The following is a 14,298-nucleotide window of genomic DNA, read 5'->3' on the forward strand; positions in this document are numbered from 1 at the left end:
CCTAATAAAGGATATTTGAATATCCAGTAACGCCCAACGTGAATCGGTGATAGCATCGGCATGGTGAGTTATCACATACCAACACGGAGAGGGTTGGTTCTAAAGCATTCACAATCCTGGGTTCCGAGGTTTGAGAAAGAAGGAGATGCGCACTTAGTCAATGTTATTCCTCATAGCAATTTGGTAAACTGCTTTTAAATGGACCCAAATCAATACAGTGGTACCTTGGTTCTCGAACTTAATCCATTCCGGGAGTCCGTTTGACTCCCGAAACGGTTTGAAAACCAAGGCGTGGCTTCTGATTGGCTGCAGGAGCTTCCTGAACTCAATCGGAAGCCTCGGAAATGGTGTCAGATGTTTGTCTTCCAAAAAACTTTCGGAAACCAGAATTCTCACTTCCGGGTTTGCAGCATTTTTGAGCCAAACTGTTTGAGTACCAAGGTACCACTGTAGTGTTTGGGATCTGTCCCCCTACAGCTCCAATAGACAAAAGCTTAACCCTTCAGTGCCACATTATTCCTCATGCACCACTATTAACTGTCCACACACTTATGACCAGCATTTGAAATTCGCCAGACCATTTGCAACCAAGTGAAGATGCCCGGGAGCCAAGATGGCGCCTGATTCCTCCCCCATCTGGAGGTGCCTGTCTGAGGATTCTTGGATCTTGACTCTTTCCACACACCAGCAACACGTCCTAAAAATTCTATCCATTGTATTTCATCTGCACAATCAGCATGTATTTCAGGACAAAAAAGTCATATTGAAAAATAAGACTTTCAAGGCGTCTGGCCCCAAAATGGCAAGTAGACATTGCATTTTGGTGACTGTAACCCTGGCTTAGGGAGCCAACTTGGTGCCAAGCTTATATATCTGGTTTTCTAACACTGCTTATGGCTCTCTATTTTGGAATGATTTTCAAAAAGATGACAAGTGAAGCAGTTTGGGGAAGATGACTTCATCCCACTTAGGAGACAACCTGCAGCAGTTTTGATTAAGACTTTGGGCAGGAGGAGAGGAAGCCATATTGCACTAATAATAATAATAATAATAATAATAATAATTTTTATTTATACCCCGGCCTCCCCAGCCAAGGCTGGGCTCAGGGCGGCTAACTAGCAATAATAAAAACAAATTGAATGAATACAACTTAAAAACAAAATTAAAAATGACAGGAAGGATTCGAAACCTGCGGGACCAGAGATTTACAGAAGATTGGAAGAAGTATATGAATTATTTGAAGAGCAACTGTAATCAACAAATTACGCTAGTTGGACTAGAAGAAGTTTTGTAAGGAGAAATATACGAAGTGTCACAAAGTAGAAAAAGATAGAGATATTGGTTATGAGTTTGAAATGTAACAGGGAAGATAAGAAACGCATACTGAGAGATTAGATTGGAAAATTTTCAGACAGGATTGATGGAAGTCAAAAATTTGAATAAGATGTAAAAGTATGTTTAATTACTGTTGAAAATGGTATGTTAAAAAAAACTAATAAAAATTATATTAAAGCAAAACAAAACAGTGGCCTTGTTCAAATGTTTTATCAAGCTGAAACCATGATTCAGAGCACAGAGGTAAGTGGGCTGGATCTCAGAAAAGAAATTGCATCTTCTTTGGTCCTCTCCCTTATCATCCTGAGCCTACTAGCTACACTTTTTGGAAATAACTGACGGTATTTTTCTTCCAACAAGCTCTCTCAGCTGTATGACTAAGGCTCTGCCATAGGTGTGTACTTCATATTGCTTTTAAAACAATATTCTGTTACGTTTTGTGCTGCTTTTATTATATTTTGTATATTGCCTTGGGATACAAGTGGAAGAGGATAAATAATAATACACACCAAGCGTGTGTATTATTCACCTAGTTTGTCATCTGAACCTGGGCTCATGGTTTAGCTCTCCCATATAATCCATGAGAAACCATATAATCCATAGGAGAAACCTTGGTTACAGCTCATAGTTACTCTGGAGAAGCTAAATAGCCACAACCTCCTTTCCTAGAGTCTGAGTGTTCAGCCTAAGCGATGCTTTGGCTTAGCGTGATGTGCAACCAGGCTAGAAACAGACAAACATAACAAAACCTGGTTAAATAAATTTAACTTTGATTCAGCGTAACTCCTGAATTAACAAATCAAAATATGGCCTTTGCACTGTAGAAAAGGGATTGCCAAATTACTTCTCCCTGCCTGGCACTCTATTTGCCTGTAAGCTTAGAAGGTGTAGGTTTTAGATAAGGATTACTACAAATTATGGTTTGGTGTAATGTCGTAAATGAGCCAGTAAAGTTTGCATTTCAACAAAGATTGTCAAAAGGCTGTTCCACCCATCGTGCCAAGCATGCAAAAAGTTGCAGCCACACTTGACTCCCTAGTGAGTTCAGCTGTACAATGCATGAATTTGCATTTCTTGGAGTCTGACTTTACACATTCAGAGCAGGAGTGGGGAAACTGTGGTCTTCTAGATACTGTTGAATTGCAACTGCCACCATCCTCAACTATCCTGCCCACACCTGATGAGAGCTGGGGTACAGGAACATCTGGAGGACCACATATTTTCCTTTTTAGCTTGTTTATTTTTAAAAACTTGCTTACCACTTAACTGAAACAAAAGCCTCTATGGGGTTTCCCTACTCCTAGGTTCAGGGTTTACGTGGAACAAACCTCACACGAGTGTTTTCTCATGCAAAAAAGTGATGTACTAGACTTTGGTATCTCAAACGCAAGAGTATAAGTCTGCCGCCATTAACAAAGGGGGCGAGGAGCAGCTGTATTCTTTAGGTTGCATTCAACGTAGCACTATGGTTAAGGTCCCATCAGTGCCTGAATTTGTCCTTGTACAACAGAATGTCCTGCCCTCTTCTCCCACCCTCCACTAAATCTGTTTGGTGGGTTCCCCAATCCTCTGGAGCTGATTTGGGGATGGCCCAGGGCACCACCAACAGGGCAAAGTCCCAATGCACTGTGATAATCCTTGTGTTCACACCATTATTTAGCTGAATCCTGCCCTCTGGTCTTATATCAGCAGTTTCGTGTTAAATAAGCCTAACAATAGCAAGGAACGATGCCAGCTGTGTTCACAACACACCACCCCAGACCTACAGAAGCAACAACCCATCATGCCAAATCAAATACCAAAACAGAAACTGCAGGCACCAGTGGTGAAACTTGGTGCCACGCCAACATCATGGTGACAGGGACATAGCCCTTGGGTTTAGCAACACCCAGGCAGCACGGTTCTTAATTGCGAAGGGAGTCGCCACAAGTAGAAATGTTATATAATACAACTGCATCTTACCCAGGGGTTTGGTTCCAAGGGTTCGTGTATACACGCAAACAAGTACACTTAACATCACCCTTTCAGAGCTGCCCCCATGCCAGCAGTGTTCAAAATTAGCCAGGCGCCAGGTGTGTTTTGCTACTGCCATGGGTCCAATTGTGACTCCATGGAGATTTATGGGTGCCAGGAAGGGGACCACAGTTTTAAAATCTCTGCCTTGATCCGTAGTTAATTCCATTTCCATTGTGTGTGCGTTTCTCCTTCCTGCATCCTGGGACAAATGAATTGTTGTAAGAGCAAGCTACAGTCAAGCAATGTACAGTGGTACCTCGGGTTAAGTACTTAATTCGTTCCAGAGGTCCATACTTAACCTGAAATTGTGTTTAACCTGAAGCACCACCTCAGCTAATGGGGCCTCCTGCTGCTGCCATGCCACAGGAGCACGATTTCTGTTCTCATCCTTAAGCAAAGTTCTTAACCTGAAGCACTATTTCTGGGTTAGTGGAATCTATAACCTGAAGCATATGTAACCTGAAGCGCATGTAACCCAAGGTATCACTGTCATTAAGATCACAGAACTGCAGTGGTGTCAGGGATACCAAGGATAATTTAGTCCAAATCCCTGGCACCAGACATTCCGTTGCGGCAACTGCAACCCAGATTCAAGGTGCTGTTTGGTGCCTATCTTATATACCTGAGTTTCTAACACAGCACGTGAGCATCCCTAGAATTGTGGAGCTGGCACATCGAGCGACACCCAGTAAGCACCAAGTGGCTGCTATTTTCTGCATTTTGGGTGCTAGCCAACACTCTGCAAGTGGCCTCCCACTTGCACAACAGGACTTCCCCTTCCTCTCCTCTTGCACACCCAAAATATGACCAGAGAATCCCCAACCTCTCTAGGGCAGATTCTGAGGAAGCAGAGGGGATTAGAGAGGAGAGGTGGGAGAATTTACCCCTCTTTGCCATATACTGTATGTCCTCTCGGCCCCTTCAATCTGCGGAACTGATACCATTACAAACACCACATTATACCTGTTCCACATCTGTAAGAAATCGAGCCTTTAGTGTGGTGGCAGCTAAACTTTAGATCCCCCTACCTATTTACAGTGAAGGCAAGCACCTTCACTGAACTCTTTTCGGCACCTGCTAAAAACATTTTTGTTTAGACAAGCCTACCCAGATACTGTATCTAGAATGCTGATGCATTTTTAGTTTGTTTGCTTTAATTTCTTGGATGTTTTGCTATTACTAATAAATTGTTTGATTCTGTTTGTAAACTGCTTCGAGGTTTGTTTGGTTTTTTAAAAAAAATCAAGTCGTATATAAATTTTTATTATTATTATTTATAATATATATAAAAAATAAAATAATAAAAGGAAGTTCCACTGAACAAATGCAACAGCTTTTTGGTTCCCAAGCAGGTACTGGCTAGACCAAAACCTGTTAGCTTCAGCAAGGTGGTAGCCTTATGTGCCTTGAGATCATACCATAAAACTGTATGTTTTAAACAATCCAAGATGTTTTTATTCTTAAGATTTGGCACCTGTAAACAGAAATATTCCCAGTGCTTGATCTATTTGTTTTATGGACAGAGGAGGGGGAGAACCAACTCTGCAAGGTGAAGAAACAAGGTACAAAGCAAAAGCGGTTTCTTGGGTAGAGAGATTCCCCTCTATTCTATTTAACACCATTTACATTAATGAAGTACACTTTGTCCCGTGGTACAGCTCACAAAGTCTACAGCAAACCTAGACTTCATTAAATACTAATGGATGTTTTAAAAGACAATCATACAAAACCAGGCAGTATAAATTTTCTAAAAGCCACTGTGCACTTTATGTTCAAGATGAAGAGTTGCTACATGCTTCCTGTTAAACAGGCAAAAAGATACACTAATGGCAACCTTAAGCATGCCTGCCAAATAGGTATTAAACAACCTCATCTTTCAGCAACATCGTTTTATGAATAAGACGGGCTTTAAGGGTTATTCCTACTTTTCTAGGGACATCATAAGTGGTTCTCTTCCTGTTGCGAATACAAACCAAAGCCACCACTTTGCCAATTCATATTATCACCCTCACAAAACACACACACAAAGTAAAAGGGAATGCGGATCCTCTTCCATTTGCCAGTATATACCATTATGTGCAGCAGCAAACAAACTCTTCCGTTCATGCAAGACGAAGCCTCTCAATTTTCTTCAACAGAATCAAGATTGCAAACCAATTATAACAGCAGTGCATCCGTAAGAGGCAGACAACAAGTGTAAACAAAAGATTCATTCAATCACAATCTGTAATAAGTTGCACATTTATAAGATTCCCCACAAGACTTACAATGCCTTTTGATGCTAAGGGAACATAACACAAGTGATATTGCTATCTACTGAACAATAGGAAAGTAAAATAAATGCCTTTCCTGAAGACAGAGCAAAAGCAGTCGTGTGGTTCTGATGCATCCCAGAATGCTTTGAAGTATGAGCTAGGATTTGCTTGAGAAATACTATCTAGTACTAACATAACCCTTAAACATGTAAGCAGAAGTAATCTCTTACAGAAACACCTCTTTTTCTCTTTACATAAAGGAAATGCATGCAATTCTTTTACAGTATTGTATAAGAGAGTTCTCGTTGTCCAAAAAACAAATGCCAAACTGGACCCAGAATAACTATAGGCCCCACAAATGATAAATTGATACCAACGATTTTTCAGCTGAACAGACACATCAGGTACAGGATTACTGATGCAGCAACACACCACCAGGAAGGTATAACTCTTGGGGAGGAGTTGGAGAATTCAGAAGCGCCAAGCCTCAATATGGCAATATTTCATACCCTCTCAAAAACAAAACAAATCCTACCACCAAGTTGTTTTGAGTCAAGCAGTAAATAGCAAATTCAGTATTGCAAAGGGCAAAATGCACAAGTTACAGTCCAATGATCAGTAATATTTTCATAGAGAAATGTAGTCTCATATTTTACTGTAAATATTCAAAGTGCAACAGAGGAGTGTTTCTAGTAGTCAAGGATACAATGTGAGCTGCTTTCACAAATCAGTTTCATACAATCACAAAAATAAAGATAAACCTCTTTCACTCATAAAGGACATTTTAGGCACTGGTTTTAACAGGAACTAAATGCTGGGTTGCTAAAACAAATTGGAAGGATCACTTGAGAGCAACCATCCTCTGCCCTTTGACTCATAAGAGGTCAGACATGGCCAGAAATCTTTCTGGCATCTCATTAGTTTTGTTAGGCCACAAAAGCTGAAGTCAACTGCACAGGTGAGCGGCATATTTAGTACAGCTTTAACTCTCTGTTACATATCCCCAGTGAATAGAGAACAGTTCTCTTATGTTCTGAGTCATGCGTAATTACAATATGACTGAGTCCTCTTCCAGGCTATGTGAGCTGGCATTTTTCCTAGCAATTGTCACATGGAAAAAATCACACGCAAATAATAATAATAATAACCACCAAATCAGCATTACACAAGCATCTTCGAACAATGCCTGCAGGGAAGGAAACAAAAAATAGGAGACTCAGCAGCACCAAGTAGACATCCAAGAACTTTCTGCCGCCAGCAGCAGGCTTTTCATCTCTTCGCAAACATGACACACTCCACACCTAGCAACAATCCCTACGTCTGCGCTGGAGATGCAAGTTCCCTCAGGCTGGACAAAAAATAATAATTAAGCCTAGGAAACCCAAGCAGATAGGTGGCGGTGGTTTGTGACAGAACACAAAAATTAGCTGTAAGATTAAGGCTGCAGTCTTACAAGTATTTATCTAGAAGCAAGTCCCACTTATTTTAAAAGGGTAAAAGCGCCCAGGATTATCCCATAAAGGAGAAAAGCCAAGCAACTTGCTGCCATCGGTTCAGTGCCTCACTTCTTTTACGGCCCAGAAAGGAAAATAAACTCCATCTTATTGCATCCCGACATCCCCTTGAAATACATTTTTAAGCACACGTTGGTAGGGGTGGAGCGATAAAGAGAACACAAGGGGAGTGACTCTTCCACATGGATATTTTGAAACAGCAATAACAAAGGAAAATCATGGTATAGAAAAGCTATTGGACAATGAAAAGACCAAGACCAACAGAATAGCAGGAAAGAACCTGGAACTGTACAAGAGGAGAAGCAAGCAAAATAATATTCAACAACTCTGCAAGTTTTCAAAGAGAAATTAAGCTGGAGGGGATTGGAGAGGCGATACGTTATACTATTTGGTGTCTGGGAAACATAAAAAGGTACCGTTCAAAGTTGCTTTATACAAAGGCTTAACACGTTCTCTCCTTTCTCCTTTTTTAGTACTTCTGTGTTTTCAGTGTTCTCAAGACAGCTCTAAGCAGAATAGATTCATTAGGACGCTATTCTAAGAGTTTGCAGGAGTTCTAGATGCCAATAAAGATTACAGATCAGACAGGAGATAACTACTAACCACCTAGTTTTCTTAGATAAACAAACCTGTTCACAAACAAAGTCCCTTATTGTGTTTGTACTGTTACCTGCACTAATCCAACTAAAACAGCCAAGACAACAGCTCGGAGGTCAAAGAAAACAGAACTGGAAACAAAGGCTTCCTAAACCTCTGAAAATAAAAGGAAATATCAGCCTCATCCCATTTAGCACCACTTAAGCATTTAGAATATTTCATTTAAGTGTATTCTAATGACCACACAAAGCCAAGACCACAACCCGAAAGGCAAAGGTAGAAATAGGAGCTGAGTACATATTCATCTCAGAACTTGTAACATCCCACACTTTTAGGTCATTCTTCCCTCAATTTTCATGAGTATATTTACTTTTCAATAACAAAATCTAAAAAGGACAAAAGGTGGCGAAGGAAGGAAGAGACAGCAATAAACAAACAGCCTGAATCAAAATTATGCCTTCCAATGGGAGGTAGAAACCATAAACACTGTTAATTAGAACAAGGGGGAGGAAACTACAGCCTTCCTTACTGAACACAACCTTTGCCCAAAGAAACTGCAGTCACGGGCAGCAGAGATTAAAGATTATTGCAGCAAGAACCAAGCAAGGGACAGGAATAAATCGCATTGATAGAGAAAGACCAGGTGCCAGTGGCTTCACAGGGAAGCTCAAGTCTGGCATTGTTTCCCTGCCTGAAAACGCAGGAAGCCCATCAGCTGTAAACTTCAAAATCCAAGAGATTATAAAGAGAGTCTCTCTCTCTCTCTCTCTTGTTGCACCTGAGGGTCCTTTTCCATCAGGAAATCCTTCTCTGCAAAAGCGCCAGCCCTGGCTGTGCTCCTTTGACCACCCCAGAACACGCAAGGAAAGTCAAGAGTTCGAAAGGCGATTGTTTCCTTTGCCTCCCCCCCTATGCAAACACATTAAAAGGGGATTTATCAAGACACCTTTGTGCCTGAAGCCCTACCTCTTTTTGGCCTCGGGAAGCTGTCATGCAAGTGAAAGACGACTTTCTCCACAAAGTGCTGAATGTTGCTATGCTCCGGTCCTCTGACGAACACCATCCAATCATGGGTAAAACCCTCCACGGTGGGTTTCTTCCTCACCTGGGCTCGGTGCCCCAGCTCCAGTTTCACCTGAACAGCACACTAGAGAGAAAGAGAGGGGGAGAGAGACATACATCACAATGAGCAGGAGAGGGAAAACAAGGATCCACCACACCCCCACACCCCAACTCTTGCAGATTTCAAGCTTCCCCGGGGAAAAGAAAGGGGACAAGAAGAAAACACACACAAAGAAAACAGCTTGTCCACTTAAGGTGGGTGCAACCTTTCGGAAGGCATCGCCACAGCTGGAACAGCTGGAATTGTAACGGAATGTAGCCAGCAAGACAAGGGCTGGGGATTGAATGGGTAAGGAAATAATAGGGAGCCTGGATCTCTCTCTTGGAGGAAATTCATCCTGACCATATTATATATATATAAAACCTAACAATCACCATCCTGTGTCGGGCTCCCTCTTTGCATTCACAGTGGGGATGGCATTCTGCTTTGCATTCCGGTTGCACATTTAAAAAATGTGTGCATTGCCCAGCGAGGCTAGAGCTCGCATCCAGAATAAGAGCAGAACAATCGGAAAAGGGGGAAACGAAGAGGAGGAGGCGCATTAAGTAACGCAAATAAAAAGGAGAGAGGGGGGACGCTTCCACCTAGATATTGCACGCACACGCACACACACACGCCTGGTTGCATGCGGGGGGGGGAGGAGGGAGTGCCCGGGGTGGGGTGCCGCCGGCTGTCAGAGAGAGAGCCACGCCGGGGCGAACGCACCATCCTGAGAGACGCCTTCGGGAGCAGCGAGCCAGTCGCCTGCCCGGTACTCACGGCTCCCCCGGCGGATGGCTGCTTGCAACCGCGGCGGCAGCAGCCTGGCTCGCTCGCTCGCCTGCTTGCTGCTGCTGCTGCTGCAGAAATATGGCTGGATTATTATCCGCCTCCACGGTGCGCGCGGGTGTGTGCGTGCATGCGCGCGCCCGGCAGCTTCGTGCAATTGCACAGAAAGAGCTGGAGGAGGTGGGGTGGAGGGGAGGGGGGGACGGGGTGTGCAAGGAAAGAGAGGAAGCCGAGGGGAATGGGGAAAGGGGGGAGGAAAGGAAAAATTCCCCCGCCACCAACCTAATTGGCAAGCCCTAAACGGCGTCTGGGCAGCAGCAGCAGCAGCGCTGCAAGGAGGAGGAAGAGGAAAAAAAGAGAGGATAGGATCAGGAAGGGGGTGCTGCATGTACTCACCGAACTGGCCATGCCTGGGGGCCCGGGGGGGTCCTCTGCTCTGCCCGCCCCCACCCCTGCGGCTCTACTTCATGAAGAAGCGGAGAATGCGCGCAGCAGAGGGGAGCCCATGGCGGACGGACGCGGGCTCTTTATTTCTGATTTTCTCCTCCTCCTCCCTCCTCCTCCTCCTCCTTCTCCTGCGCCTCCTCCTTCCTTGTCTGCCTCTCCTGCTCGCTGCCTTCTTAGACGGAGCCCCCAGCAGCCCGGACTCCGGAGAGCCACCCAGAGCATGCGCCCTGCCGCCCGTTCCCAGCCCGGACACACACGCGCGCGCGCACGCTCGCCACACCGGGCCAAAAAAAAAAAAGAGGAGGAAAAAAGGGAAGGGAAGAGGCAGGCTGAGCCAATCAGAAAAAACGCCGCCAGCCCGGATTTCTTTTTCTTTCTTTCCCTCCCCCCCCCTTTTCCCAAGGAGAACTCCGCGCGCAAGAGAGGAGCGCAAGGCAGGCGGAGAGGGGCTCCCCGCGCGCAATGGCGCGCCTCCCGGGAACAGGTCGCTGCAAACGGAGGGGCGGCGAAGGAGGAAGGAGGGAGCCAGCCCCGGAGTGAAGGGCTGAGCTCTGACAATAAAAACCGGATTAAATCTGCTGGAATGTATCCAATGTCTACAACAATTTTAGCCCCCAGCTATTGTGGCGGGGGGGGAGAGATGGGGGGTGGCCACTTGCGGGATGAGGCAAAGCGGCTGGAGTTTCCCTTGGCTGGGATTTGCGTGTGTTTTTTTTTTAATGGGAGACAAAGATCTTTTCTTTTGAATAAGAAAGTGGAAAGTGTGTGTGTGTGTGTGTGTATGCATGCAACATTGTAGTTCAGTAGTTACTAATTAATATTTAAGTGACATTGAGAATGAAATGTTTGCTGCAGTGCTATTTAAACAGCTGTTTTTAGTCAAACACTAAGGAGCAACTCCTTTGGGAGGGAAGGAAAATGCCCTCGCTAGAAAGAAAGTACATGGGCGGGAAGTTCAAACAATGTGTAGTGTAATGTTCTTTATGAGATGCAACAGTCATAGAAGTATTGTGTCTTTAGATCTCTATGTCATAGATGTCTAAGCTGATCCAATTTCAGCAAAAATAATAATAATTTGGGCTTCCTTAAAAGTTTCTGTGGGGTAACAATATGAGGTCCAGCATCAAATTCTGCCTCTGCCCTAATAAAGCTCAGTGGCAGCTGCGAGTCAGTCCCTGTTGCTCGCCTTGGCCTACCTTATAAGGTTGTTGTGAGAATAAAAGAGGGATGATAGAAATAACAGGTATACCATCTCCCAGGAGGAAAGACAGGATGTATATTTATTAAAATAAATATGCTTCATCCAGCGTCCTGCAAATATTATCAATGATCCGATGGTCAGTTTCTAAAAAGAAAGGCTATGGGGCTCAAACGTCTCTCCAAGCTCACACCTTTTGAGTTATTCCTCTAGTTTAAATTGTGTGGCAGTGGGTTGTGGTTGTTGGGCAGCGAGCAGGAAGCACCCTGTGCATGCTCGGAAGCTTCCTGTATGATTCATTTTCCTGCCCCAGCGCTTTCTAGCATAAAATATAGGTTCTGGAGGTTATGAGATTGGATTTGGAGCCTGCTTGCCTTTGGATCGTGTTATGGCAACTCTCGTGAGCAAACCCTCTTCGGAACACGTGCAATGACGTAGCTGTCCCAAAATAGCAAATACAGCTAATTCTTGACTGTAATAGGTATAGACTGTATTGTATTAGAAACTTGAGGCGCTTTAGCAATCAGCAAGTGTAATCCATCTAAAGAGGAGTAATCTGGTTAAGTTCCTGAGGGACAAGGAGCTATCTGCTTCTCCCAATACTCTCCAGATAGATAGACAGTCAAGGCTGCTTAGTGTCTGGTCTGTTGAGGTGGGGGAAAGGGGAGACAGAAAATTGTGGCAGCATTGTTTTGTTTCCAGAAGGGTTATCTTCCTGTGGGGCAGAATCAAGGCAACTTTCAGCCACTGCTTTACACTACCCAAGATTATATTTTAGTGTACTACCTAAAATTAACCCACAGTTTTGCTAACATAGGAATTGCCAGTTTTTTGATCCTTATATTATTTTGGTCATTTTAATACATTCTCTCTCTCTTTCTTTTTTTACTTCCAAAGCTACCATTTCTACAGTTATTTAAATGTTCCACACCTTTAACAAATCTTTCCTTATCTCCATTTTTTAAGAGGTTCCACCTTATCAGGGATGCTTTGATTCGAAAGTCAGCAGTGGCAAAGGACCTTGTCTGAAAAACAGACGGCCACACTGGCGGTTCTCTAGAATGCCTAGTTGCAGAAGGGCATGGGGTACTTACTTAGAAAATAAACAAGAAATAGGGTGAGAGATGGGGGAGTCTAAGGTGTGGATAAATTATATGATAGGCACAATATAGATGTGATAAAGGGTCTTTTTAGCTACTCTTATTCTTCTCTCTCTTATATATATATATATATATAGAGAGAGAGAGAGAGAGAGAGAGAGAGACGTGCTTAGAGGAAGGCACGCTTGGCAAATCCACACCATAATCAACTCCCACCCGGAATCCATCCTTCCACTGTGGAAGGACGTGTGGATCCAGAATTGGTCTCCACAGTCACTTATGGACTCATTGTTAAAACCGTGTTCATGGAAGACAATCTTACTCGGCTACGAGTGATCGCCAAAGAAGAAGAAGAATACTCTGTGTGTGTATATTCTTTATTATTTTTCTTTTTAGGTGTATTTTTGTTTTCTTATAAATGCGTTTGAATTTTAGTCTTTAGTATGCTAAAAAACTTTCAAAAAAATTATTGTATGTACAAAAAGAAAGAAGTAAACTATAAATTTTCAAGCAGCCTCTACAGCTCATCTTGATTTCTTTGCTGAAACTTGCAGGTTCTCTAGGCTGCTTTTAAAAGAAAGAAAGAAAGAAAGAAAGAAAGAGGAGAGTATATGGTGTGTGGCCCTAAGTTCAAGCAGAGCAACAATAAGGCCTTAAAGTTAGTGCAAGTGTTATCTCAGACAGCAGCGAATTCCTGTAAGCGCTCACACAAATGTTCTACTACAGCTTTTTCCATAACGGGGAAGGTAGGGAATCACAACATACATTTTTTCCTAGTCTCAGCAGAAGTTCCCACGTGCCCCCGTTTCAGACATCAATTTATAACATGGACAAACAAGTAGAAAAGCTTCCAAAACAGAACATGAGCACCAGCCCTTAACAGTAAGGATGGGAAACCTCCAGATATTCTTGGCATCCATCTCCCATCATCCTGGACCATTGACCATGATGCTGGGGTTGATGGCAGATGGAGAACTTGGAGGGGAGAGGTGGGGAGTGTGAAGAAGTGTTGGAGAACAGAGATCTATGCGCCACTTTGCCTGCATTCCCTAGGGAGGCCTGCTGCCCTCGGATGAAGCTGAAGAACCTGTATGATAACCAGCGTTGAAAAACAGATTCTGCTGCCAGTCCACTTGGCTTCTTTATGTTCAACCAGCAGTGGGGAGGTGGCATAAACTTGCTCTTTGCCTCAGACATCAAAATATTTTGAGCCAGGCACCACCACCAATGGCTGCAAAGCAGGAATGAAAGACTTGTAAAAAGACTGCTGGGAACCTCATGTAAACCTGCAATAGAAACTGAATTCATCATTCTATAATAATGAATAGGAGCCGAAATTCACAACGAGTAAAATCCATTTGGGATACGGGTGGGTTAAACCATAGAGCCTAGGACTTCCTGATCAGAAGGTCGGCGGTTTGAATCCCCGCGGCGGGGTGAGCTCCCGTTGCTTGGTCCCAGCTCCTGCCAACCTAGCAGTTCAAAAGCACGTCAAAATGCAAGTAGATAAATAGGTACCGCTCTGGCGGGAAGGTAAATGGCGTTTCCGTGCGCTGCTCTGGTTTGCCAGAAGTGGCTTAGTCATGCTGGCCACATGACCCGGAAGCTGTACGCTGGCTCCCTCGGCCAATAAAGCGAGATGAGCGCCACAACCCCAGAGTCGGTCACGACTGGACCTAACAGTCAGGGGTTACCTTTTTAAAATCCATTTATTCAGGATTAGAAAACTGCATAGGGAAGACAATCCTATGTGCATTAACTTGGGATAAATTATTGTTTACTGCATTTATATCCTGTCTTTTTCTCCAAATAGGTCAAGGTTCTCCTCATTTAATCCCCACAACAACCCTGTGGTGTAGGTTAGGCTGAGAGCAGGAAGAACCATGATTGGGTTTCACGGCTGAGTGGGGATTTGAACCCGGCTCTCCGAGGTCCTAGTCCAGCT

At 43.8% G+C, this 14,298-nt stretch overlaps 1 protein-coding gene across 4 annotated transcripts in view; it reads right to left on the reverse strand.

The window, feature by feature from the left end:
* Positions 1-10,340, reverse strand: part of MLLT3 (MLLT3 super elongation complex subunit) — a 117,677-nt gene extending 107,337 nt beyond the window's left edge. Inside the window, exons 1-2 of one of the 4 annotated variants that reach the window (XM_053371821.1) lie at positions 10,005-10,340; positions 8,684-8,864 (exon numbers count right to left, since the gene is read on the reverse strand). In XM_053371821.1, coding sequence (XP_053227796.1) covers positions 8,684-8,788 — 105 coding nt within the window. In that variant the 5' untranslated portion in view covers positions 8,789-8,864; positions 10,005-10,340. Of the gene's footprint in view, positions 1-8,683; positions 8,865-9,545; positions 9,674-10,004 lie in introns of those variants that run through there. The other 3 variants (XM_053371817.1, XM_053371822.1, XM_053371819.1) reach the window with 3 other exon arrangements.
* Between the last annotated feature and the right edge of the window lie 3,958 nt (positions 10,341-14,298).

This window comes from Podarcis raffonei, chromosome 17 (genome assembly GCF_027172205.1).
Source record: "Podarcis raffonei isolate rPodRaf1 chromosome 17, rPodRaf1.pri, whole genome shotgun sequence".
Taxonomy (NCBI): Eukaryota; Metazoa; Chordata; class Lepidosauria; order Squamata; family Lacertidae; genus Podarcis; species Podarcis raffonei.